This window comes from Acomys russatus, chromosome 21 (genome assembly GCF_903995435.1).
Source record: "Acomys russatus chromosome 21, mAcoRus1.1, whole genome shotgun sequence".
Taxonomy (NCBI): Eukaryota; Metazoa; Chordata; class Mammalia; order Rodentia; family Muridae; genus Acomys; species Acomys russatus.
Genome location: NC_067157.1, coordinates 33,338,693 through 33,363,536, shown reverse-complemented (window position 1 = coordinate 33,363,536; position 24,844 = coordinate 33,338,693). Strand labels below are relative to the sequence as shown.

At 46.9% G+C, this 24,844-nt stretch overlaps 1 protein-coding gene across 1 annotated transcript in view; it reads left to right on the top strand.

Moving 5' to 3' along the window:
* Positions 1-24,283, top strand: part of Map3k5 (mitogen-activated protein kinase kinase kinase 5) — a 187,038-nt gene extending 162,755 nt beyond the window's left edge. Inside the window, exons 22-30 of the mRNA XM_051164552.1 lie at positions 1,565-1,742; positions 1,836-2,004; positions 8,726-8,911; positions 11,509-11,614; positions 15,856-16,105; positions 19,869-19,981; positions 21,038-21,150; positions 22,739-22,815; positions 23,982-24,283. Of these exons, the coding sequence (XP_051020509.1) occupies positions 1,565-1,742; positions 1,836-2,004; positions 8,726-8,911; positions 11,509-11,614; positions 15,856-16,105; positions 19,869-19,981; positions 21,038-21,150; positions 22,739-22,815; positions 23,982-24,042 (1,253 nt within the window). The 3' untranslated portion in view covers positions 24,043-24,283. The remainder of the gene's footprint in view (positions 1-1,564; positions 1,743-1,835; positions 2,005-8,725; positions 8,912-11,508; positions 11,615-15,855; positions 16,106-19,868; positions 19,982-21,037; positions 21,151-22,738; positions 22,816-23,981) is intronic.
* The last annotated feature ends 561 nt before the right edge of the window (positions 24,284-24,844 follow it).

Sequence of the window (24,844 nt, the reverse complement as noted above, 5' to 3'; positions counted from 1 at the left end):
TGCTATGTGTGCATAATATATATGATATATATTTTTATATATTAAATATATATGTATATATATAGTAAATATATATGTGTATTTATACACACACATAGCACCTGGGAAACAATACTGGAGTTTGTCCTTTGAGCCCTACACATATGCACAAACACATGTTTACACATCTGCAAACACACATGTACCTGCATGCACATACAAAATACTTGTTTATTTTAGAAAATTTGGAAAATGTTTCCCCCTCAATCCTATTTTCTAGAAAGAACTACCATCAGTAGTGTGTGTGTGTGTGTCTAGAACCTAAAAGTACCTGGAGAAGCAGAAGGAAGAATAGGAGGCTTGTTTTTCATTTTAATTGTCAACCTAACACAGTCAAGAATCTCCCGAGTAGAATGTTGGAGTGAGGGGTTGTCAGGTTGGCTGCTGGGCATGTCTGCAGGAGACTGTCTTGATTGGCGTGAAGACCCACCCATTGTGGTCACCACATTCCCTGGGCTTGGGTCCTGGACTACCTTGGCCTCCCCATAGTGATGGGTTTTACCCTAAGAACCCTGTCTTACCTAGGCTGGTTCTGCCAGGATTTATATATAAAATGACAGTTTGCTTTCTGGTATCCGTGAGCCAGAGAGAGTAGTGGGCAGTCACAGATGTGTGCGTCTGTCTGGTGGCCCATGGCAACATCCTGGTGACGGCTGCTGACTCACAGTAGTGGTGAACCATGCAAGAGGGCCACTGCTGATTAACCATCTGCTGTCTTTGAGACCCAGGTGAGTTCAGCTCAACCCAGCTTAAGAGAAATTAAATAAAAAGAGGTTTCCAAGCAACCACAGATCCTTTTTTTTTTTTAAAATAATAACTTCACACTTGCCTTTTTTAGTAAAAGATGTTTGTAGTCTTGAGACATTAAAAATGTTTCTGGCAAAAGTGACTGTCTTTAAAACCAGTATGGAATGAAATGTAGGGATTTCCTGTTATGCTGTCTTAGACTCCATCAGAGTAAAGCAAAGGCCTGTGTTTGCCACGGAATTGGTGTCTGGCAACTTGGGATGGCCTTAGAGGTCATTCAGTTTCCAAAGGTTTTGTTTTCTTTGTTTATTTTTAGCAAAGAATGTTTTTCTTTTCGTCCTCATGCCATGCCATGTGGCAGTCAGCCTGTTTTTCTTAGGTAAAGCATGGTTAGAGCCTGTCCCTTACACCTTACTAGACACAGATGTGCAGGTGAACCCACACACCTGTGAGGATACTTTAAAATTGTGCGTCTCATCCTGTTTCTAGATGTGGGAACGAAGACCTGTAAATGTGAATGGGACCCCAGGACCTGGTGACTCCACCTGCGGCCTGGCTCTACCACCCTGGGAGACATTCCTCTCAGGGTCCAAGAGGCCCCTTCCTGACTGAATCCTTGCCCACCTACCCATCTTAGGCATGGGCCATGATCACGTGACCAGCTTCTTAACACTGGCGTGATGGAGGGCGGTCTCTTTCACAGAGAGGCCAGCGTGTGTGACATTCTTAAAGTGTTTTCTACCTTCTCTCTCTCTCTCTTTTTCTTTTCTTGTCACAGAGTATCTTAGAAGTATTTCCCTGCCGGTCCCTGTCCTGGTGGAAGACACCAGCAGCAGCAGCGAGTATGGTTCTGTGTCTCCCGACACAGAGCTGAAGGCAGACCCCTTCTCCTTCAAAACCAGAGCCAAGTCCTGCGGGGAGAAGGATGGGAAAGGGATCCGGACACTCTTTCTAGGGTAAAGAGCTGACTTAGTGGTGCCGAAACGGTTACCCTGTGAGTGTGCCTCTTTATAAGGAAACCCTGCCTCACGCTGCACCCGTTGTTACAGCATTCCAGACGAAAACTTTGAAGACCACAGTGCGCCCCCGTCCCCCGAAGAGAAAGACTCCGGCTTCTTCTTGCTGAGAAAGGATAGTGAGAGGCGGGCTACCCTTCACAGGATCCTCACAGAAGACCAGGACAAGGTTGTGCGGAACCTCATGGAATCTCTGGCCCAGGTAAAGCCTCAAGGGACTTCCTTCCTGAAGATTCACATAGGGGCTTCTGTTGCTGTTTGGTTTGGTTTCTCAACCAAACCAAGTGTGCAACAATAGTGTTTGTGCTCTTGTTTCTTTATGTAGCCCTGGCTGTCCTGGAACTCTCTCTGTAGACCAGGCTGGCCTCAAACTCAGGGACCTGTCTGCCTCTGCCCCCTGAGCACTGGGATTAAAAGGTGTATGCCACAACTGCTCAGCTAATTTAGTTTTTAAAAGATAGACTTTAGCTGTCTGGGCTCCAGGTGACCTTCTGCTCTGTCTCCTGATCGGGTGGGGCCATGGGTGTGGACCACTGTACCCCAGCCAAACTACAGATTTCTTCTACCTGTGTTCCCACAACATGGAAGTGTGAGGAGGCTGTAGTGTGCTGAGCATTAAAGACAAATCTACCTGCCGAGTGTCCTAGCATCTGAGAGGCTGAGGGGGGGGGTGGTGAGTTCTAGGCCACCCTGGGCTACATAGGGAGACCTTATTAAAAAAAAAAAAACAATAAAAACCCTCCTTTAGGGTAAACAAACAAAAAACTTTAAACGTAGAAACTGTTTGTGGATGTGAGTTGACGTACATTGAGAGGAACATCGTTGGCTCTTCTTCTTGCTTCATATTCCGTCCCTACCCTTCGTTCCTCTATCCATCCGTCCTTACTTCCTTCCATCCTTCCTTCGTTCTTTTCTCCTTCCCTCCCTCCCTTGCGTCCTTCCTGTTCTTGTACTTTTTTTCCCCAGAGGCGGACTAATACAATTAAGGTATTTGCACTCCTACTTGAAATAGTGAAACGTTGATACTAATAGACTGTGCAGCAGTAGTGTTTGTGCTGTTTCACTAACAAGTCAGTGTGCATAACTTAACATGTGCATCACATATGTATGTGTACAGTCCTTGGATGGCACACGCAGGTTCTCATATCCATGAACTTCCACCTAGTCCCTGCACACGTCTTCTGTTCACCCATTTGCTCATCCATTCAGTCGATACCTGAGGACTAAGCCACAGGGGTTGTTGGCTTTGACGTTAGCTCCAGGCTGCCTGCCAGCTGTTCCTCTGATCACCGGAAGAAGCATCAGCAGGTGTAGCAGAACCACGTGTGAGGTCACTACACTCACATGGGGAGCTGGGGGTAGGGGTGGCAGTGAGCAACTGTGTAGGATGCTAGAATTCCTGTGTGAAAAACAAGCAGACAAAAACCTTGCCACAGACACTACTGTTCCCTAGTACCTTGGCTTGCTGGGACAAAATGCCACAAGCCAAGTCTAACTCAGCAGAAATGTGTTTCCTTGCAGTTCTGAAGGCTTGCAGTCCAAGGCCATGTTCTGTCTTCAGGGAACTCTCCCTGCGTGCTGCTGACCGTCCTCTCCCAGAATGCCCACATGGCCTTTGCTCTCTTTGTGAGCACCGTGAGCCCACACACACCAGAGAAAATAAGGCAAAGCTCAGACCTCTTGTGAATGCAAGCTTTCTTCCCATGGACATAGCATATCCTTAGCACAACATAGGTCATCCTCTCAGTCCTGTGACCATCAGGGGCCTGACCTCCTGACATAGGTCACCCTCTATCAGTCCTGTGACCATCAGGGATCCCACTGCCTGTCCTTCCACCCCAGCCCCTCCGCATCACTGTGAACCAACTGCTCATAGCTGCGGTCAGTGTGGACTGCATATAGCTTCTTTCTTGCTTTGGTTCTGGGAAAATGGCTGCCAAGAGAGTAGAAGGGTAGGCCAGGCTGTTCACGTGTGTCAGTCCAACAGCTGGCCTGCTCTTGTCTTTCATGGGGACAGACGAGGAGCCGGGTTCTTGTTCATGGCTCTTGTTGTTCAGACCCAGTTGTATCTTGTCAGACCCACTAGGCGGCTTCTGTGCCGTTCGTGGAGCCACTGGAACATTCTGTCACCATAGGAATCCCCTAATATCCACCTTTGGATCCCATAGAAAGAGCCGATGAAGGCTCCAGCTACAGGGATGCCATCTGTATGTTCTGAGAGAAACCTACTGTGGCCCTAGTGGAAAGATGTCTCAAAGAGGGATCCCGAGGCCCAAGTAGCAGGTGTTTTCACACGAGAAGGCAGTCCAGACTCCAGGTAGGGGGTTAGGGCAGTTGTCAAGGTGTGCCCGTGGTCGTCACTCAAGAACTGAGAAAAGGACAGATTGCAGTATGGGAAACCTAGTTTAGATGGATGGAGGGGTTAGGTGCATGACTTGCGGCTCATTTGGTCATTCAGCAAACAGTACAAACCTACCAGACAACAGTGAGCAAAGTACAACTCTGTGTCTCACTGAAATTGACATTCTAGCAGAGAGATAGAAATAAAAGGAACTGGTAGCTACAGATTAGGCGCACTGTAATCATAGCGAACAGCTCCTCTGGCCATCGCCTGTAAGGTGTGTGCCCTTCAGTCCTCACGTGCCAGAACGCATGTGTTGCCCTAAACTAGCCGTCTCCTCCAGGCGAAGAGGGCAGCGCATTAGGGGACTTGTGTGGCTCTGCCCCGGAGGGATGCAGTTGGGGTTTGAATGTAGACACTGTGGCTGCAGGATGTATAGTCTGCCCTGCCTCCCAGTATGGCCAATGGTGGAGCAAGCAGGGTGGAGGCTCGCCACTGTTATCCACCCTGGAATTAAGGCTTCTATGGCTACCGGTTTATGACATTTGCTTTTAGGTCAGGCATGTGTGAGACCCAGGAATGCCTAAATTACTCACATTACTAAGAGGAAGTTTTCCAATACAGAAGATGTCTTCTTCCTCTTCCTCTTCCTCCTCTTCTTATTCCTCCTCTTCTTCCTCCCTCCCTCCCTCCCTCCCTCCCTCTTTTTTCTTTCCCTTCGACTCCCAATGCACTGTAGCTCCAGTTGTCTCGGTCATCACTGTAGCACCATTTTTCCAAAACAGTCACTCCTATGACTGCTGAAATTCTGATGAACTGGCTAATTGGTTGATTAAATATGAGTATGGGATTAAATCTGAGCCAACTATATCTCAAGCACATGTTCTACCACTGTGCTATAGTTTAATCTCAAATCCTTAAAGTGTAAGGGTTTTTTTTTTTCCTAAACTGTTTTCAATGGCATAGCATATCGTAAGTTTTTGGAGCCCACTGGAGTGTTTCCCTGTGAGAGGAAAGATAGAGGAGCCCTTCCCTGTCAGCCTTAGAGAAGGCCGTCGATACCAAGAGGAAGCTCCCGGAAACTCCTAGTCAGAATCACACACTCAGCCCCGATGGGCAGATGACAGTGGTGGACCGCTCTGTCCAGGACACTGTGAATTCCTTAGAGGGACGTCTGTCACACCACATGGTGATTGGGTGGCAGAGCAGGTCTTGGCTGCAGTTCATGGCTAACTGCAGTGCCAGCATGTGGCAGGTAGGGTACATGGCTAGGAGCTTGGGTTCAGTTCTGACTTGCCTCAGAGCCCTAGCCCCATCCTTTACAGGCCATCTGGGTAGGTTACCAACCTCCTCAGCCTGAGCTGCTTCACAAAGCCTCGTGGGATTGCTAACAGGACTTGCTGAGTCATGGACAGTTTAGGTCATAATAGAAAACACTGTACAAAGGTGAACTTGTTCTCATCAACCTAATAATAGTTACCTAGTTTCTTTGTGGGGTTTTTTCCCCTACATAACCAGACAAAAATAATTTTCTTAATTTGTTTTAACCTTTCTAGAGAAATCTTTACATTTCTGTCTATACTAAACAAGTCCCAAAGGTAATTATTAGTCAGGTCCTTAGTACCGTAACCCAGGACAAGCTTTTTTTTTTTTTTAATGTATTTTTATTCTGGGGTGTGTGCATCTTGTGTGTGTGTGCTGTGTGTTTTGAGGTGTGTCAGGGGATGGAGGTAAGTGTGTGTGTGCTGCACATGAATGTGCAGTGTGTGCACATGTGCAAAGTACAGCAGAGAGATCTTGCGCCTTCTGTCACTCTCTGCCTGACTACTTAAGACAGGATAGAAACTTACTCTGCTCGGCTGGCCAGCCAGTGAGCTCGCAGGACCCCACCCATCTCCTTTCCACAAAGCTGGAATTACAAGCAGGTGAAGACAAGGCCTCCTCTTTCCATGTGTGTTAGGGGTTTGATCTCGGGCCCTGTTTTACAGAACCCGTTCTTACCCACGGAGCCATCTCCCCGGGCCTCAGTGCCGCTTTAGTCTGTATCACCGGCTACAAATCCACTCACGGTTCCAGGAATGAAGAGAAGGGCCTGGGGAGACCGTTCAGTGGGCAAGAGCACTTGTGAAAACAAGAAGCCTGAACCTCCGGCACGCATATAAAAGCTGAGCTTGGCAGGGCATACCTATGACCCCAGCATCTCTGAGCGGACATGGATTCTGGGAGTTTACAGTTAGCTGGCCTAGCAGAGGGAGTGAGCTTTAAATTCAGTGAGAGACCTTGAGGTAATAAAGCAGAGAGTGATAGGACATACTCAACACCTGCTTGTGCCCTTCACAGGTGTGCATTACACACACACATACACACACAACATACACACACATATGCACACACACATACACACCCCACACCACACCACACCACACCTGTACACACGTCTTAGGGTTTCTATTGCTGCAATGAAACACTGTGACCAAAAAGCAAGTTGGAGAGAAAAAGGTTTCAGCTCACACTTCCACATTGCTTGCTGTTTATCACCAAAGGAAGTCAGGACAGGAACTCAACCAGAGCAGGATCCTGGAGGCAGGAGCTGATGCAGAGGCCATGGAGGGGTGCTGCTTACTGGATTGCTCCTCCTGGCTTGCTCAGCCTGCTTTCTTATAGAACCCAGGACCACCAGCCCAGGGATGGCCCCACCCACCATGGGCTGTGCCCTCTCCCATCGATCACTAACTGAGAAAATGCCTTACAGCTGCATCTCATGGAGGCCTTTCCTCACCTCAGGCGCCTTCCTCTCTGATGACACTAACTCATGTCAAGTTGACACTAAACCAGCCAGTACAACAGTAGAGAGGACTTCTGCAGAAAAATCTGTGAATGCTGAATGCACGGGAAAGGCTTTATTATCAAATGCTACCATTCTTTTGAGCAAGTGCCCTTGAAGGAGTTAACACAGAGGGACTGGAGTTAGGACAGAAACAGTGATGGAGTAAGTGGATGGACTAGCACCATGGACAGGAAGTGTTTCCCAGAGTAGAGACTGTTCTTTCGTAGGGTAGCAACATGCACTTCCAAAAACCCAGAAGCAACATGGTTGTTTTTTGTTTTGAAAAACAAACCTGATGTCAAAAATAAATGCTTGCCCTTCAGGCTGCTGACAGATCTGTAGTTGATTGTTCACTGAGCTAAGATTCCAGTATCTGAATAACTCCGTTTTCCTTCCCGATATTTTCCTGGTGTTAATGAAGTTGTCGGTGAATCTTCCCTCTGGCTGTTGTTTAGTTTGTGGCAAGGAAAAAGACAAAGCGCAAAATTGTTCTCGGTGTAATTTTAAAACGTTTCTTTAATGACAGCCTTTAGGCCTCTCATTTATACTTTTCTCATGAGAACCTAAACATGGGACCAAGCTCCCAAATCAAGGATCTTTGTGGAGAAAGCATTTAGTGGTGCTTTCTGGAAGTTTTGATGAATTCTAATAATTGGAATTTCATTGGCCCAGTGGAGAAACTTAATTTTATTATTACAGTAAGAAAATGCAATGTGAAATAGAAATGAGCTTAATGAAAATTCTGTTGGTTCTTGTCGTTCAAGGAGGATAAACAGCATCCTTATTAAATTCATTTTGAAGGAGAGAAGTATTTATAAACGTAAACTTTTTCCTTGGTCCATTTTACATTTTTACAACTGTTCCAGAGGTGGAGTCTGAGCTGGCCCCTTCTATGACAAGGAATTGACTTTAACGGTGGTGAAAAGATCAAGCACACGTTGTAGATACACATGGCCGTGAGGGAAGTAGCCTGAGGTACCCAGCTGAGCCTGGCGGAGAGGGACCTGGGAGACTTAAAGCTCCAATGGTTCCACCTTTTCTCTTGCCTCTACTTCTCTTTTCCCTACCCACTGTCATTCTCAGCCCCCCTGCGTCTACTCCCTCGTCACTGGATGCATTCCTGACCCTACTTCATGACCTTTCTTTGGGCAGATACATTGAGGTTATGATTCTATGGCTCAGCCAGTGGTGGTGGCACATGCCTGCAATACCACCGCTCAGGAGGCAGATCTCTGTGAGTTCAAGGCCAGCCTAGGCTACTAATTGAGTGCAGGACAGCCAGGGCTACACAAAGAAACCCTGTATGGAAAAACAAACAAACAAACAAACACAAAAAGATTCTATGGCTCAGTGCCTCTATCTCACTCTAGTGTCCAATTAAGACTTATGAAAACAGGATTTATTTGCACTGCCTTGGCTTATGCCCGTTAGGCAAAGCTTTGTATACCTTTGTCCTGGCTACCGAGGTGTGTGTGTGTGTGTGTGCGTGCGTGCGTGCGTGCGTGCGTGTGCGTGTGCGTGTGTGCGTGTTTATAGGGGGTGGGAGTGCTGTCTCTCCAAAGGCTGGTTACTTCTGGCAGAAGTGATGGCTACTAACAAGGAGCCACAGAGTTCAAAACCTGCTCTTTTTTTTCCCCCCATTAGCAGGAGGCCTCTTGGAGCTCACATCTTCTGAGAAAAGACTGAGAATGGGACAGCTGAGGCGGGTGTGTGCAGTACAGAGTGAGTGAGGCTCTGTGGGGTTTTTATTTTCAGGGTGCTGAAGAGCCTAAACTAAAGTGGGAGCACATCACAACCCTCATCGCGAGCCTCAGGGAGTTTGTGAGGTCCACAGACCGGAAAATCATCGCCACTACGCTGTCAAAGCTGAAGCTGGAGCTGGACTTCGACAGTCACGGCATCAGCCAGGTGCAGGTGGTCCTATTCGGCTTCCAGGATGCGGTAAGTACCATAGTGTGCCACCGTTTCCCTGCGAACTCTGCTAAGGATACAGTTTAAATTCTGTTCCCTCTCACGTGCATGCCCCCAGAGATAAAAGACAGGTACAACTGAACCGCCATGGAAAACAGCAAGACTCACAAACATTCCCAAGTGCTGGGTTACATGTGTTTTGTAATGCTGTACAAGAAGTGCCATCTAGTGGCCACTGAGGGAAGTGCACTGATGCACGGGGAAATGCTCACTGTTGAACAGGTCCCCACCACCAACCCCTCAGGATTTTTCTCTGGTTTCCATATAGAACATTCTTCACAGATTTGTTTCATAAGTATCCACCATTTCCAAGCCAGATACCTAATTCAGAGTGCGGGCAGTTGACGAGTGAAAATTAATCCACATGATCTAATGGTGACCATGCGTGCAACACAAACTAAGAGGTATTCTGCAAGTCTGATGCAGAACCCTTCCTGTTGTTCTTGAGTAAGGCTTCTCTGTAGACTGTCATATGCCAGACACCTTACGCCACCCTCAGACACCCTTACAAGGTATGGGAGACAGAAATAAAAGATCATCTCGATGGGGCCTGTGATGTGAGTATGGAATCATACTGTCTGGTCTTACTTAAAATTTTTTAAATTAACTCTTAAAGTATTATTGCTCCTGTATTTGAGGATCTCTTGACATTTGTGTTTAAGTAATGAGTTATCCTCCATTCAGAGCTAAATCTTCATCCATCAGCAGCCACTGGTGTTCTGACTGGGGTTTACTTGGTCTTTCTGCTATATGTTGAGTGGGGACAAGAGCCCTGACTGGATGAGGTCACAGTATCAAAGCAGATGGCAGTGCCTGTCACTAACATTAGATGCTAAGTCATGCTTACACTGCAACTAGGGAAACCTAGCCATCTGCAAGAAAGTGCAATGGTTTAGCTGATTTGCGCTTGCCCACATACTGGTTTCCAGGCAAGAGGTTGGAAGGCCAGTTGGCTGTAGACTTCAGAGTAAGAGCTACTTAGCTATAATCCTGGGCCTTGGGCAGAGACACGCAACTCACTCCCCCCTGCGCAGCCTGTGCCCTGTCTAGTCTTTTCATTGGGGCTGTGCGGGGCAGGGCATGGTCACAAAGGGTTCACACTTGAGAGGAATGCTCCAGTTTGCTGAATGATGTACAGGCAGGTCACTACATCTAAGAAACGGAGGCATTTTAAACTCAGTCTGAAAGGACGTCCCAGAACAAGCAAGGTCCAAGACATAGTTATTTCCTTGGGAGCAGCTACTATGAGGAAGTCCTCAGGCCAACCCTCCCCTAAATGGTGTGGTTTTGATGAGGCTGGACCAAGGGAAAGACTAAACGACTGTTGGTCCAGTTCTTGGCATGAATTTTCAGCTCAGCCACCATTTCCCGGCTTCCACCAGGCTCTCTAACCACAGCCTCCATAACCGCCATTGTCAGTCAGGAAGTAGTAAGCTCAATCCAAATGCTAGGTGTCTCACGTGGCCCTACGATAAAAACTTGTCTTTAAAAAGTTAGTGCACACAGTACTGTGTGCAAGGGAATACTGTTCAGTCTTAATTCTGACACAGGCTGTGCCATGGGTCACTCTTAAGAATACCATGCTAAGCCGAACAAGCCACTCACAAAAGGCCAAGTGCTTCATCCTGAGACTTCAGTGAGGGACCTAGAGCAGTTGGAGCACGGGGTCAGAAGCAGGTCAGGTGGGTGAGACCGCTGCCTGAACACCGAGTTCCAATTCCTGTCAGAGGAGAAGCTCCCAGGATGGATGGCAAGGGCATCTGAGCAATAGTGTGAGGGTGTGTAGTGCCTCAGGTGGTTAAAATCACCAGTTCTATATAATTAAGACTAATCTGAGCAAATAAAAATGGTTAACATTGGAAATTTTATATTATGTATATTTCACCACAGTTTTTAAAAGGAACAGAAAGGTCAGGTGTGTGCTTGTTTCAGTGTCTATTTAGGTGGGTGGAACATTTACCACTCATTGTAAAAAAGTTACCTTTACAACAAAGGGTGTGTGTGAGAGAGAGAGGGGGGTGGGGAGGGAGAGAGACAGACAGACTAACTGACTGACTGACTGACTCTGACTACGCTTTTTGGAATATTCTAGAAGATTATTCCTCTGTATAGAGAGGCATCAGCAATGGTAAAGGGAAAAAGAAAAAAAGTAAAAAATAAAGATGAGGATTGTGGCAAGGTGTAGGTAGTGCACAGCTGTTAATTTCTACCCTCCTCCCTTGATTTTTCCAAATTGTGAATGTCGGTGTTAACTGGCAGCCCTGACATGGCAGGAGAGGGTTTGTCTTTCCTAAAAATCCCTTGAGCTCTCCCTGCTCTTAGGCCTTCCATTAGCCCGGCTGAGTGCCAAAGATACGACCTTCCCATCTCGCCAGAGGCCTTCCCTGAGCCTAACGACCTGAATTCAACACTGGGAGCATACGTGGTAGACAGGAAGAACTGACTTCCACAGGTTGTCCTCACAGTAACACACACACACACACACACACACACACACACACACACACACGGACCCCATGTGTAATAAATAATATAAAACATTAGACTGAAGGTCACTGTTTCTCCAGGTCAATAAAGTTCTTCGGAACCACAACATCAAGCCACACTGGATGTTCGCCCTGGACAGCATCATCAGAAAGGCTGTGCAAACGGCTATTACCATTCTGGTGCCAGGTCAGAATTATTTAATTACTGTGTAAAAATAATTAGTGCTTGTGTATGTTGGGCTGCTCCGCCTCTGTCATTTTGTTTCTGGTCTTTCTTCTAACAGCACTTGTTGCCATTTTTTTTTTTTTTAAGTCATTTCAGAGTTACTGCCTTACTCACTTTTCTGTTGCGGTGATAAAACACCATGACCAAAGCAACTTATACAAGGAAGGGCTTATCTGGGCTTTCAGCTCCTGAGCAATAGAAGGCTGCAGCCACCATGGGGGTGGAAGGGTGGGGGGAGCATGCCAGAAGGCAGAGCTCACAGCTTGAACCACAGAGGCAGTAAACTTGAAGTGGCTCAGGTCTTCAAACTCGTGAAGCCTGCTTGCTCCCAGTGATACACTATCCCCGGCAAGGCCAACACACCTCCTAAGCCCTCCCCAAATAGTGCCACCAGTTAGAGGCCTGGTGCTCAAGTACATGAGCTTCTGGAGGTGAGTGCCTCATTCTGACTACAGCAGTCACCAGGTAACGTTTATCCAGTACATCCACTGTGCGCAGCGATAGGCTGAGCAAAGCGGTCACTATGGGTGTGGAAGATTGGCTTCAGACAGCGTGCTTGGACATGAAGAAAAACTAGAAACCGTAAAATGCCCTAAATAGCTAAGAATTTCAATGTACCCACGAATATGTTTCCTTGTCACTGTTTTTAACCAATGAGTCTCAAATCTTCCAATGCCTTCAGCAAAAATCATAGCTCTTGAGCCCATCCCAGAACAAATGGAGTTGTTAAGAAAAGGGGAGGGAGGGAAGAATGGGAGGACACAAGGGATGGGATAACCATTGAGATGTAACAAGAATAAATTAATAATAAAAAATTTTTTAAAAATGAAAAAAAAAGAAAAGATTCTCTTAAAGTTTTAATCACAGAATTGAAAGTGCTGTCTCCTATATGTGCCAGCATGTGTTTAACTTCTCCCAGCGTGAATGTTCCCTACCTGAAAGGCACACTGGTTACAGTCGATGAACTTGGCCTAGCCGCTCCTAGTCACCCAGAGCCCATGCGCGTAGGTGACTCTTAGAGCTGTCCAGTCTATGGACATGTTCTAGCCGTGCTGGCGGTTAAACACAAAAGGCAGTGCCGATGGCGAACCAAGGTTTGGGAAGTGAGCGAGGTGTGTCTCCTACTGTAAGACAGACCTCTGAAGTACCTGGGCAGTCTACTCAGTAATGAGAACTTCCTTCTGGCATGTATGTAAACTGGCGATGTCGCTAGATAGGTCAGTCCATGGGTAGACTTACACACAGGAGCTAGGCACGTGTACCGTTGCCGTGTTTCAGAGCTGCATTCTAAAGGTAGAAAACAGAAACCTAAAGGGATGAGTGTGAGCTATTTTAGAGTGTCACCAGCCTTTAAGTAGTGTGAATCCTTCCACGTTGTGGGATTCCTGCTCTGTTCTAAGGATGCCTTGTTTGGCTTGCAAGTGTGGGCATAGTGTCTCTACTACCTACACTTCCTAAGTATGTCTGGACCTAGGTTGTGCGCTTCCTCAACATCGTCCTCCAGCAGAGTTTGGGCGGCCGCTGGAGTGGCTGATTTTATGCCTGAGGTAGGAGAAATATAAAATGAGCTTGAGACATCCTGTGGTGACAAAAAGTAAGGAAGCCTTTTTGCGGGTGGGGTTGGTTTTGTTTTGTTTTTGAGACAGGGTAGCCTTGGCTGTCCTGGACTCCCTGTGTAGACCAGACTGGCCTCGAACTCAGAGAGTCCCCCCCCCCCCCCGTTTCTGCCTCCCCCAGTGCTAGGATTACAGGCACGCGCCACCGTGCCTGGCTTAAGGAAGACTCTTAAGGTCAGGGTTTACTAGAAAGACACTGGATCTAACATGAAATCCCCACCAGTTCATGCTGCAAGAATTTAAACGGCAAAATGAAATGAAGTAAACATAGTATTGAGTTATGGATCTGTGTTGATAATTTTTCTATCACCATAGAAACTTCCTAAGATAAGAAGTTTATAAGAGAGACGATTTATTTCGGCCATGATTGGCCATTGCTTTGGGCTTGTGGTGACACAGCCTAGTGAGAGCAGTTGGCAGAGAGAAACCTCTTGGTTCATGGCTGGGAAGCAAGAGGCTGGGTTCCACAACCTACAGTGACATATACCTCCTAATGACAGCAGCTCCTAAAGGTCCCACTACTCCCATTAGTGGCTGCTCTAAGCATTGAGCCTTTACTACCTGTACCTCTGGGGGGTGCTTTAAGACCCAAACTATAGCAAGTCTAACAGGACAAATACCTGTGAGTCCAGGGTGAAATAAATAATTCAATAAGTAAACACATGTGAGGGTCAGCCCTTGGCTATAATAAAATTCTATTTGACAAATGTAGAGGGAATGTCTTAGGGTTTCTATTGCTAATGAAACACCGTGACCAAAAGGCAAGTTGGGGAGGAAAAGTTTATTTGACTTGCATTTCCACATTACTGTTCATCATCGACGGAAGTCAGGATAGGAACTCAAACAGGGCTGGAGTCTGAAGGCAGGAGCTGATGCATAGGCCATGGAGGGACACTGCTTATGGCTTGCTCCCCATGGCTTGCTCAGCCTACTTCTTATAGAACCCAGGACCACCAGCTCAGGGATGGCACTACCCACCATGAGCTGGACCCTCCCCCATTGATCACTGATTGAGAAAATGCCTTACAGCTGGATCTCATGGAGACATTTTCTCAACTGAGGTTCTTCCTCTCTGATGACTCCAGCTTGTGTCAAGTTGACACTAAACCAGCCAATACACAAGCACCAGCAGTGATAATTATTGTAGACAAGGGCTGTCAATGATGGCTAAAATTAGTAGGCAGAACAGTGACGAGACACAGGATAGTGAATGGCTTCCACGTCTCTTCTTATAAGGTACTGACTAACTACAAAGGGAAAACAGCAACTCTGTCTTGGAGAAACCTGGATCCCTCCTTAACCAAGGAAATCATCTCAAGTAGTAACAAGGCCCGTGCATGATGGGACTTTTTTTTTTTTTTTTATTTCTGGTTTTCCAAGACAGGGTTTCTCTGTGTAATAGCCCTGGGTGTCCTGGACTCCCATTGCAGACCAGGCCTCGAACTTGGAGAGATCCGCCTTCCTCTGCCTCCCTAGTGCTGGGGATTAAAAGCGTACGCCACCATGCCCATCTATGTATCATGCACCTCTTGAGGCGATGCACGTAAGAAGGGCACAGCATCATGTCTGTGATTTTTTTTTTTTTTCAAAAATGCAGTCTCTACTTGACCACGACAGTTCATCAAGTGTACCTAAAGTAAAGGGCATGGTATAAAATATGTGAACAGAAAGTGCGATGTTCTTGGGAGACTAAGGCAGGAGGATCAGAGGTTCAAGGCCAACCTGGGCTACAGAGGACCCTACCTGAACAAAAAAAAAAAACTAAGACAAATGAACGGGGGAGGCAGACGTGAGTGGGGTGAAGGTCATGAGAGCTAGCACAGGAATACTAGTCACAGATGGGAAGAGACCAGGATAGCTGGCACCTCCTCACAGTGAGAGAACATCCACCAGAGAAGAGACAGATCCAACGGGGAAACCGCTCACAGATTGACGGTGTGCTGTTGTGCGAGCCTGTCATCCCAGCGCGTGGGAGGCTGAGGCAGGATGGTGGAGACTGTCAGGCCTGCCTAAGTTACTTAATGAGATCCTGTTTTTAAAAAACGAGGGGGCGGGGACTTGTTAACAAGTGCCAGTGTTGGTGTCCAGGTTTGGGCACCAGTTCTGAAGTCACTTGAGATGTTCAGGTTACAGTGAGCTTCTGGTAGGTACAGAGGAACCGCTCACTCTGTATTACCAACTCCTCTGCTGCTGTAAAACTGCGTCACAGGGAAAGTTTTAAGAAGCGTCACTCTTCCAAAGTGATTGCACAGGACAGAGTGCAGTGGGCATCCCTTAGGAGCTCTCTTCGCAGGCTGAGTGCAGTGGTAACCAGGCAGAGAAACGCTGAGCGTAGAAGCCAGGGCAGCCTCTGGGAGTTAGAGCTGATGATACAGGCACACTTCCTGCATTAGGCATCATCTTTAGAGCAGTGCAACTGCTTGCTGTTCCCACTGCAAGAACAAATCCGAACAGGTGCATGGAAATCCCGCCTTCACCTGAAGGCTCAGTCTGGGTGGATTGCGTGGGGGCTGGGCTGGTGCATCTTAATGCGTGAAGTCGATGAGTCAGCGGCCATACTTATCAACGCTGTGTTTTGCCATGTAGAGTTGAGGCCACATTTCAGCCTTGCGTCCGAGAGTGACACGGCTGACCCAGAAGACTTGGATGTTGAGGATGAGCACGAGGAGCCGCCTTCAAACCAGCCTGTCCAGAGGCCTCAGGCCGTGGTCGTTGTTGAGGACGCTGTGGCTACCTCGGGGGTGAGCACGCTCAGCTCCACTGTGTCCCACGATTCCCAGAGTGCTCACCGGTCGCTGAGTGTGCAGCTCGGAAGGATGAAAATAGAAACCAACAGGTAACTCGAGGGTGCAGGGTGGGCTCTTTTTTCCCATTCCTATTAAAAGTGAAAGCTGTGGGTCTGCTTTAAAAGTCGGACTTGGCAGTTCTGTCACCCCGTGGCAGAAAGGGAAAGGCTGCTCTTGTAAAGCAAGGTTGTGGGAGTGGGTTGACACTAACCTCTCATAAAACAGTGCTCTCTGCCTCTAGCAAGCTGAGCTCAGCTGCTTGCCTCTTTGCCCTAGGAGCACTGGGGTTTACAGAGTAACGGGTTGTTGCCTCATGAGCCCTATTAGAAACAGACTCAGGGAAGTCTGTTCCTCCCAGGAGACAGAGGAGAGAGAGAACAGAGTGCCCCAAGAATTTGGGGCCATAGAGCCCATGCACCCCAGTTATCAGATGAGCTGTAGGTACTTCCTGTTTCTCACAGATGGTGGCACAGTTCAAAGTCTTGAGTCCCTACGATGTATAGCTTCCTGCGCTGGTCCCTCTTGACATGTGGGAAACTGATTTTATGGCTCTGGTTCTACAATGAAAACTTCTTTTTAGTGAACCAATAAAACAAGTTCAAATATTTAGAAACCTTAGTTGAAGATACAGTTGTTCACCAGGGTGACAAAAGTTGCTTATTCCTTATCGTTAGTTTGAGTTTCTGGAAGTCAGACTTTGGTGTGAAACCTACTCGACTTTGGTGGTTTTCATGGGGAAACACTTCAGAATACAGTGACATGGGCTCTGGTGTCTGTCCCAGCCTTGCCCTCTGCCATCCAGCTCAGCCTTGCGCTGCCTCTTCCAACCCTCCATTGTAGCAGCTTCTTGGTCACTTCGCTTCACTCGGCCACCCAGTCCCGACTGGAGTTGATCTCAGAACCCATTCCCTGGTCTCTGGAGGAGGAGCTTCTTGGCTGCCTGTGCTGCTCCAGCCCTGCGCACCCATACCTTCTGCTCAGATTGATTCTGCAGGAAAGCTCCTCTGTTTACCAAAGAGCTGGTCTGCCCCCAAACCTCTGCCCGCCCACCCTGGTGTGCTGGTAGCACCTACCTCTCTAAGTGCGTGTGGCTTTCCATTTTCTCCTTTGCCTGTTTGCGTCGCCTCCTTCTCACCATCTGGCACTGCCTTCTGTCTACCATGTTTATGACGTCTGTAGTTTCCAGGAGCCACAGTTCCCACATCGACACATGTCTTTTCTGGGGTCCTCTTGGCTCCAGCTGAAGTCTTGCTTCTCAAAATCTATCCATCTCTATAGAGAGGGTCTTGCCGTGTTTCTGTGTTACACTCCCACCTAGCTACCTTTATGTAATAATCTATACATTTATGCTAGGAGTTCAATCTGTGAAATCCGAGGACCACTGGCCTACTCTTTCCTTTACGGTAGTAATTCCCAGGTTCCCTGACCCTCAGGAAAGTGAGACAAAGTATAGTGTGTTCCTTACAAATTATTTGAAGAAAGGTGAGTGGACAGTTTACATAAAGCAACAGGCAGCCTAAAGCAGGGGCAATGCCTGTCTTACTCCTTCTATGCTTTCAGTTGATGTTATTATTATTTCTAAATATTTTAATATTTTTTCAATCTTTTTTTTACACAGTGTCTCATGTAGCCCAGGCTGGCCTTAAATTCAATCTGTTTCTGAGGATGCCCTTGAGCTCCTGATTTCCCTGCCTCTACTTCCCACGAACAGAGATTACAAGCTATGACCTACACTTAACCTTCAGTTGGATGTTGGTATGGGTGTGTGGCTGTATGCTTGCCTAGCATGTACAAGGCCCTGGTTTCAAGCCCTGTCCCCCTCCTCTACAGTGGAGTGGGGGAGATTGTGTGTGTGAATATGGGGGAGATAGGAGTGTATTTTAGGGAAGGGCCTAATTCTGGTGCTAAGAATCTTAAGTTTAGTGGCTTAAGCTGGGCAAGTGTGAAAAGCTGAGTGAATGAACTCAGAAGTCACTGGCTGGTGACCTAATTTCCCGGCCCTGTGATTCCAGAATTGCGCCCAAGCCCACCTCATAGCTGTGCTCACCTGAGTTAGAAAACTGGCCTCACGGTAGTTTCTTGCCATACTTTTCTGAAACAGAAAGGAAGGCAACTGTCACCCTTACACCATATTTCCCTGCTAACTCGCATGCGGTGACACTAAACCCATGAGCTAAATACACACTTAGGGTACGTGGTCATAAAGCTGGACTGGGGACAGCTGAGGCGGCCTAGCAAGCCTGGTCTTCCAGTGTGGTGTTCTGTCTTTTAAAGATGGAAGAGATCTGCATGGCCTAAATAAGTTCCAGAAAATGCCCATGTCCTTTGAGAAGGCAACAGCAACCTGCAGCCACGTTTTTATAGGTCTGTAAACCAGCAAGGTGGACAGAGATACATTCCAGACCAAAAACCACCCATTTAAATTTCATCCAGAGCTTGATCACTGGTGCTGGGGTAGATAGAAAGTCTCACTCTAGCCCTTGGCTTGGGGCCCATGCTGCGATCTCTCTGCAGGTAACTTTGCTTACACGTCTTCTTCAACCTGCCTCTCGCTCTTACTGTGCCTCGCTTTTGTCCCACCTCTGCTGCCGACTCTACTATGGTCACTCTCCTTCACAGCGATCTCAGGTCCTGGATGGAGTAGATCGTGGAGCTCAAGATAGGAGCCCTTGCTTGGACTTAGTGGTTTATATATGTTGTGTTGTGGAATTCTCAACAGTAATCCTGCCTAGAGGTTTTCCATTTCGTTTTAACTGGGAAAACGGAAGCCTAGAGGCATTGGGAAATATGTCTAAGGTGAACGTAGGAAGTGTGTGGCTGAGCCAGTCTGCAGGCCCAGGCTTATCTGTCAGCTGCAGCGTGCTGCCTTCCCAGCATGCCAACGGAAACACACTTTTGGCTCTACGTGGCCCTGAAATAAATCTATCAATGGTCAGAAAGTGAGACAGACAGCTTGCTGGGAGCTGTGGGCTGTGCAGCAACTTGTCTTAAAAGTCTTGTTAATAGTTATACATTTTATTTTTGGATTTATTTAATATGAATGAGTGTTTTGCTAACATGTATGCCTGTGCACCATGTATGTGCCTGGTGTCCTCGGAGGACAGAAAAGGGTATTAGATTCTCTGGAACTGGAGTGAGGGATGGTTGTGAGCTGCCGTGTGGGTGTTGAGAATTGAACCTAGGTCCTCTGTGAAAACAATGCTGTGCTTTTAACCACGTGGCCATCTCTCTAGCCCCCGTTACATATTTTAAACTTACAGAATTGTGAATCAGAATTACTGAGGTAGTTTTCTAAAGACCCAGAGTGCAGGCTTCCATAAGCTGCAGTGTTCCTGCCCAGAAACACGATCGACGGTTGGTTCTCAGTTGCTGAGTGGGCTTCCTGTGGGCAAAAGTGATGCCAGGAGGCCAGAGTTTATCTTTGCATCTTGGGAGTACACCAGTGCCACTTTAGGAACAGAATGTACCAGGGACACGGCTGTCTCTTTAAATGCTTCACTAGCCTTACCCACCCCCAGAAGTGAGACAGGAAAGAGCAGCAGTGACAGTCGCAACAATAACCATTCACATTCATTGAGCCCCTGCCTCGTGCCAGACACCCCAGCTCTTCCTCAGGTTTTCATAGTTTAGGAAGGATGACTTAAGTCCCCACACAATCTGCCTACTGAGCTCACTATGCATGCCACTGGCACCGAGTCTTTGAGTTTTATAAAACTCCTGTGCTCATAGCCTGAGAAAGAAGCCTACGCTTAGAAAAACCACTGTCACCTCCTGTTCTGTTATCCCTTCACCCGACCCGAGTCTCTCCTACAGACTACTTGAAGAGTTAGTTCGGAAAGAGAAAGAGCTGCAAGCACTCCTTCAGCGAGCTATTGAAGAGAAAGACCAAGAAATTAAACACCTGAAGCTCAAGTCCCAACCCATAGGTAAGCAGCAGAGAAATTCAGAGTTATCCTGCTTAGGCATCTCTGTTCAGGCGGCTGCCACAGAAGGCTGGGGAGGCCGGCAGGCAGATTGTATGGTACAGCTTCATGAGCAGCTGCCCCCCCCCCCCCCCCCCCCGTTTCCCCCTACCCCCTGCTAGAATTCCTTTTTTAAAGATCTCCATTTTAACTGTAGTAACCCATTGTGTTCTGTGAGCACAGCAAAAACACACTCTTTGGAAGATAATGCATTGTTGAGGTAAACAAAGTATCTCCACTGTTTTAGTCCTTTCTTTTTTTAAGATTTCGCTATGAGGGTGGTGGTGGTGGTGGTGGTGGCAGTGGTGGCCCTCGATGTCTTTTGGTCCTAGCACTCAGGAGGCAGAGGCAGGCAGACCTCTGAGTTCTACAGAGCACGTTCTAGGACAGCCAGGGCTACTCAGAGAAAACCTGTCTTGAAAGGCAGGCCAACAAAAGAGATAGCACAGCGAGAGTGCCAGAATAAAACAGTGCTACTTTTCCTATTTAGCATCCATATCCAGCATATTCCAGCTTCTCTCCCATCTAATTTGGAGAGACTTAAATAGGATAAGCTTACAGCAAGAAAAGGCCATAGCTTGAAACATTAAAGAAATACAGTTATGAGAACTTGCAGGTGAACCTTATTTGCTAATTATTCTGAAGCTGTATCTACAGTTATTCAAGTATTCGGCTCTTCTGAATTCCTTTACCAATAGTGAAAGGGGGGATTACAATTGTTACTGTACAAACTGTTCGTCTTAGTTGCATGAAAATTACAAGGCATGCCTTGGGTACACAGAATTAACCCTACAAAACTACAAGCTCCACATCCAAGTCTGAGGTGGGCGTGGCTTCCTGTTTACTAGTAGAGTGGCTGGCCCGGGTTTTATTTACATCATCATTTCTAGAGCCAGCCTCAGTTTTCTCTGTTACTCTCTAGCAGTCTTTAATAACTTAAAATTAGCAACAAATTTCCATGGATCCCGAGGTCCCACATCACTTCTGTGACGCTAAAGATGACCCCTGTTTTGGTTCTAGATATCCCAGGGTTTCCTGTGTGCCACCTGGACTCTCCTGGCACAGCCCACGAAGATTCTGAGCTCGCTGGCTGGCTGAGAGCGAATGGAGCTGATGAAGACACTATAAGTCGGGTAAAGAGAAAACTATCTGTGGGACCCGTGGTGTTCCATGTGTCTACCTCAGGATGAGTGTTTGCCATGCGCTGGGTACCTGAGGCCCAGGAGCAAGCCAGAGCCACTCCTGCCCTCCCCAGATTCACACATTAGGACAAACGAATTCCACTGATTAAAACAAAACAAAACAAACCTCTTAGAATGGCACCTTCTGACACAGTTTTCAGGCATGTGTGACTGTGTGTGTAGTTTTTAGGTTCATGTATGTGTGTGCCCCGTCTCTCCCAGAGGGTCGTGAAGCTAGGCCAGCTATGTACACAGGGACGGGACAGACCAGAAAAGGGTGTAGTAAGAGATGCAGAGGCAAGGAGGGAAGGTGGACCACAGCACTGTTGTCCGCAGCCTCCAAGGAGTCTCTTGTTTATAGACTGGAAATGAGGAAGTGTGGGGAACTAATGGAGCGAGAGCTACAAAAAAATTGTCCTCCTCCTGCTACTACCACCTTTGGTCCATTTTTAATTCCTGTGCAACGTTATTGATCTCCACTAGGCAGTGGCTGTTAATTGCTACATGACAAAAGTAGATGTAGCTGGTCAGAAATACTGTCTATGCAAATCACATTATGTCGATGACAGCCTAACTCTTCTCTCACCATCATAGACTTACAGTTAACATGAAGAGTAGTATTTGACTTAAGATCACATGGATGACACATATATACATATTAAGATGTACTTGAGAGTTGGAGAGAGCCTGTGCGCTGCCCAAGCCTGGGTTTGGTTCCCAGCACCCACATCTGGTGGCTCACAACCACCTGTAACTCTAGCTCTAAGGGATCCAGTGCCCTCTTCTGGAGTCCAGCCATACCTGCTCTCTGTGCACAAACAAATACACGTACGTACATAGGTAGAAATAAGACCTCTTTTTTTTTTAAAGATAATAGTTTCCATTTGCTAGAAAAGACCTCTTAATGATACTATACTGCCTTAAGATTTAGGTATATAATTTTAAATAACTAAAATAAAATCTTATTTTTACAACATATGGACTACATAAAATGTATGGTCTCCTTAGAAATATACCTTTAATACTTTCCTGCTAACTACATTAAAATACCTCTCTTGCTAAGGGAGAACAATATACCCAACCATATTCTCCAAAACATTTATCCCCTTGGGCTCAGATCCCAATCACGGGAGAGTGGGTAATGACCCACTAAACCGCTGCCCCTTTTATCTGCTTTAAAACTAAAAGCTCCTTTTACACCCAGGACAGACTTTGTAGTGTATTACAGGAAGGTCCCTGTCACTGGCTAGGAGAAAGTGGGTCCACAGAGACTGCAGTAGGCAGTAATGTCCCAAGGATACTGTTTGTCTACTTGCGGACAAACAGGGCTGTAGAGCACTAGGCTTGTTGGATGCAAACTCTATCGATGGGTTTCTAATTCTGCAATCAGCAGGCTAGTCCTCTAGTAATTCCAGGAGGTTGGTTTTTTTAGACCCATTCTCAGTTACTAGCAGTGCTTGTCTTGTGGGCAGATTCATCTGTTAGCATGGTACCAAAAGCGTCTCAGTCTCACTCCCTGCGTGCTTTGCTGTCTCTGCAGTTTCTGGCCGAGGACTACACACTGCTGGATGTTCTCTACTACGTCACACGTGATGACTTAAAGTGCCTCAGACTAAGGTACCACTCTCCCCCTTGTGTTTGGCTGTCATGAGGGAAAAAGCCCTGGGTTGAGAGCAGGAAGTCTGGGTTCCTGCCCTGCAGGGTCTCCCAAGCTGCTCCACAGGCTCAGGAAGGGCCATGTCTGGCTTTCAGCCCTCTGAGGAGACTCAGTCGGCTGGGCCAGGCTATTCGGGGGAACTCTGATGACTAGGATTTCTGTTTAAGCATGTGCCAATCAACTAGAAGAGATTTCTTTTTTAATTAGTTTATTTATTCACTTTACATCCCAATAGTAGCCCCCTCCCTCTTCCCCCATCCCCTTTCCCCTATTCCTCAGAAAAGGGGATACCTCCACCCCACCCCAGCTTGTCCTTGGAAGAGATTTCTTAAATAGGAGTGCAGACCAGGATCATGGAAACGCTCTTAACGTAGCTCATGGTCCTGTGATAAAACAGTCGATGCTGCGCTTACTTACCTACCAGCGGAAACACTTTGTATAGTCTGCTATGATTTCTTGTCAGTTTCCTCTCCCAGCCAGGGTAGATCCCTAACAACCACCTCTATAAAGACACATTTCTCGAGGGGCTTGGGGGTGGTACAGGCCTGTAATCCCAGCACACAAGGTGGCAGAGGCAGGCAGATCTCTTGGTCTACAGAGCGAGTTCCAGGACAGCCAGGGCCACATGGAAAAAGCCTGTCTCGAAAAACAAAATGACAACAACAAAAAATTAGTTAAATTAAAATTTTTAAAAATTTTCAGAAATGTTGGGGGTTGGAGAGATGGCTCAGCGGTTAAGAGCACTGTCTGCTCTTCCAGAGGTCCTGAGTTCAATTCCCAGCAACCACATGGTGGCTCACAACCATCTATACCTTCTAAAGCCTTCTTCTGGTGGACAGGTGTACATGCAGATAGGGCACACATATACCCAAAATAAATAAATAAAATCTTGAAAAAAGACTTCAGAAATGCTGAAAATGTGAAATGATGTCTTGTGCCTTGTACTGGGAAGGAAGAGAAGGGCAGGTGGTGAGGACATGCTTTGCTAATAGAATATATACGGCCTGATGAGCCTGGGACCTTCACTTTCCCGCCAAAGGGGCTAAGTGCTAGAAAGTCCCTTTCCTCTGTCAAGGGCAGTTCCGAGTGACAGCACTCTTCACCTTGTTCTTCTGTCTTTAAACAGGGGAGGCATGCTGTGCACGCTGTGGAAGGCCATCGTCGACTTTCGGGACAAATGCACCTGACATGAGTACAGAACTGCTTGCTCCCCTGTGGGACAAGGAGCCAAGGGAGGAGAGGAAGAAGCTGCACTTTAAACCCAGTGTTTGTTTACTAGTGTCAAAAAAAAAAAAAAAAAAAAAAAAAGGACAAAACTCATTGAAATTTCCCAAGTTCTATTTCTACAAAATTCCAAAGGACTCACCATAAAGGTTTTCAAAATAATCCTAGTTAAGAGCTCTAACGTCGAGGACTGTTTTAGTCTACACATTTAGCTACACGTTTTGAAATATTTTTGGGTCAGCAGCTGTTGCATTTCAGCCCAGTGTTTACCGCGGAGCAGACAGAACCTTTAGTGTGACTGTGCACCACTGGAAGAAAACCTGAATGTGACCACATCTTCTTAGGGTTCTGTGTGTGTGCGCGGTGTCCCCTGAGTCTCTGAGCAGAGATGCATAATTTCAGTCGTTGTATAAAGTTGTTTTTTTTTTTTTTTTTTTAAGTGTGCAGAACCTAAGAGCAATGGTTGTTACTCTGTGTACTGACTGTCTTATTGACTGTTTTGTAACTTAAGTTTCTGGCCTGGAGTGTTTGCCGATGGAGTTCGTGTACTACTGAAGGGCCCCGGTCACACACGCCTGGATCACGGCCATGTTAGCTTGTTCTAAAGCTATCCATTGTGTCATATTTACCTGAAGAGTAAAACGATGGCCGGCGTGCTACTTTGACAAAGTCCAGAGAAGTCTTTTTGTTCTGATGAACTAAATGACTGGCTTAAAATTTAGTTTTGGTTTGTGTTGTTGTTGTTTCAACTATAACGTCAAGTAG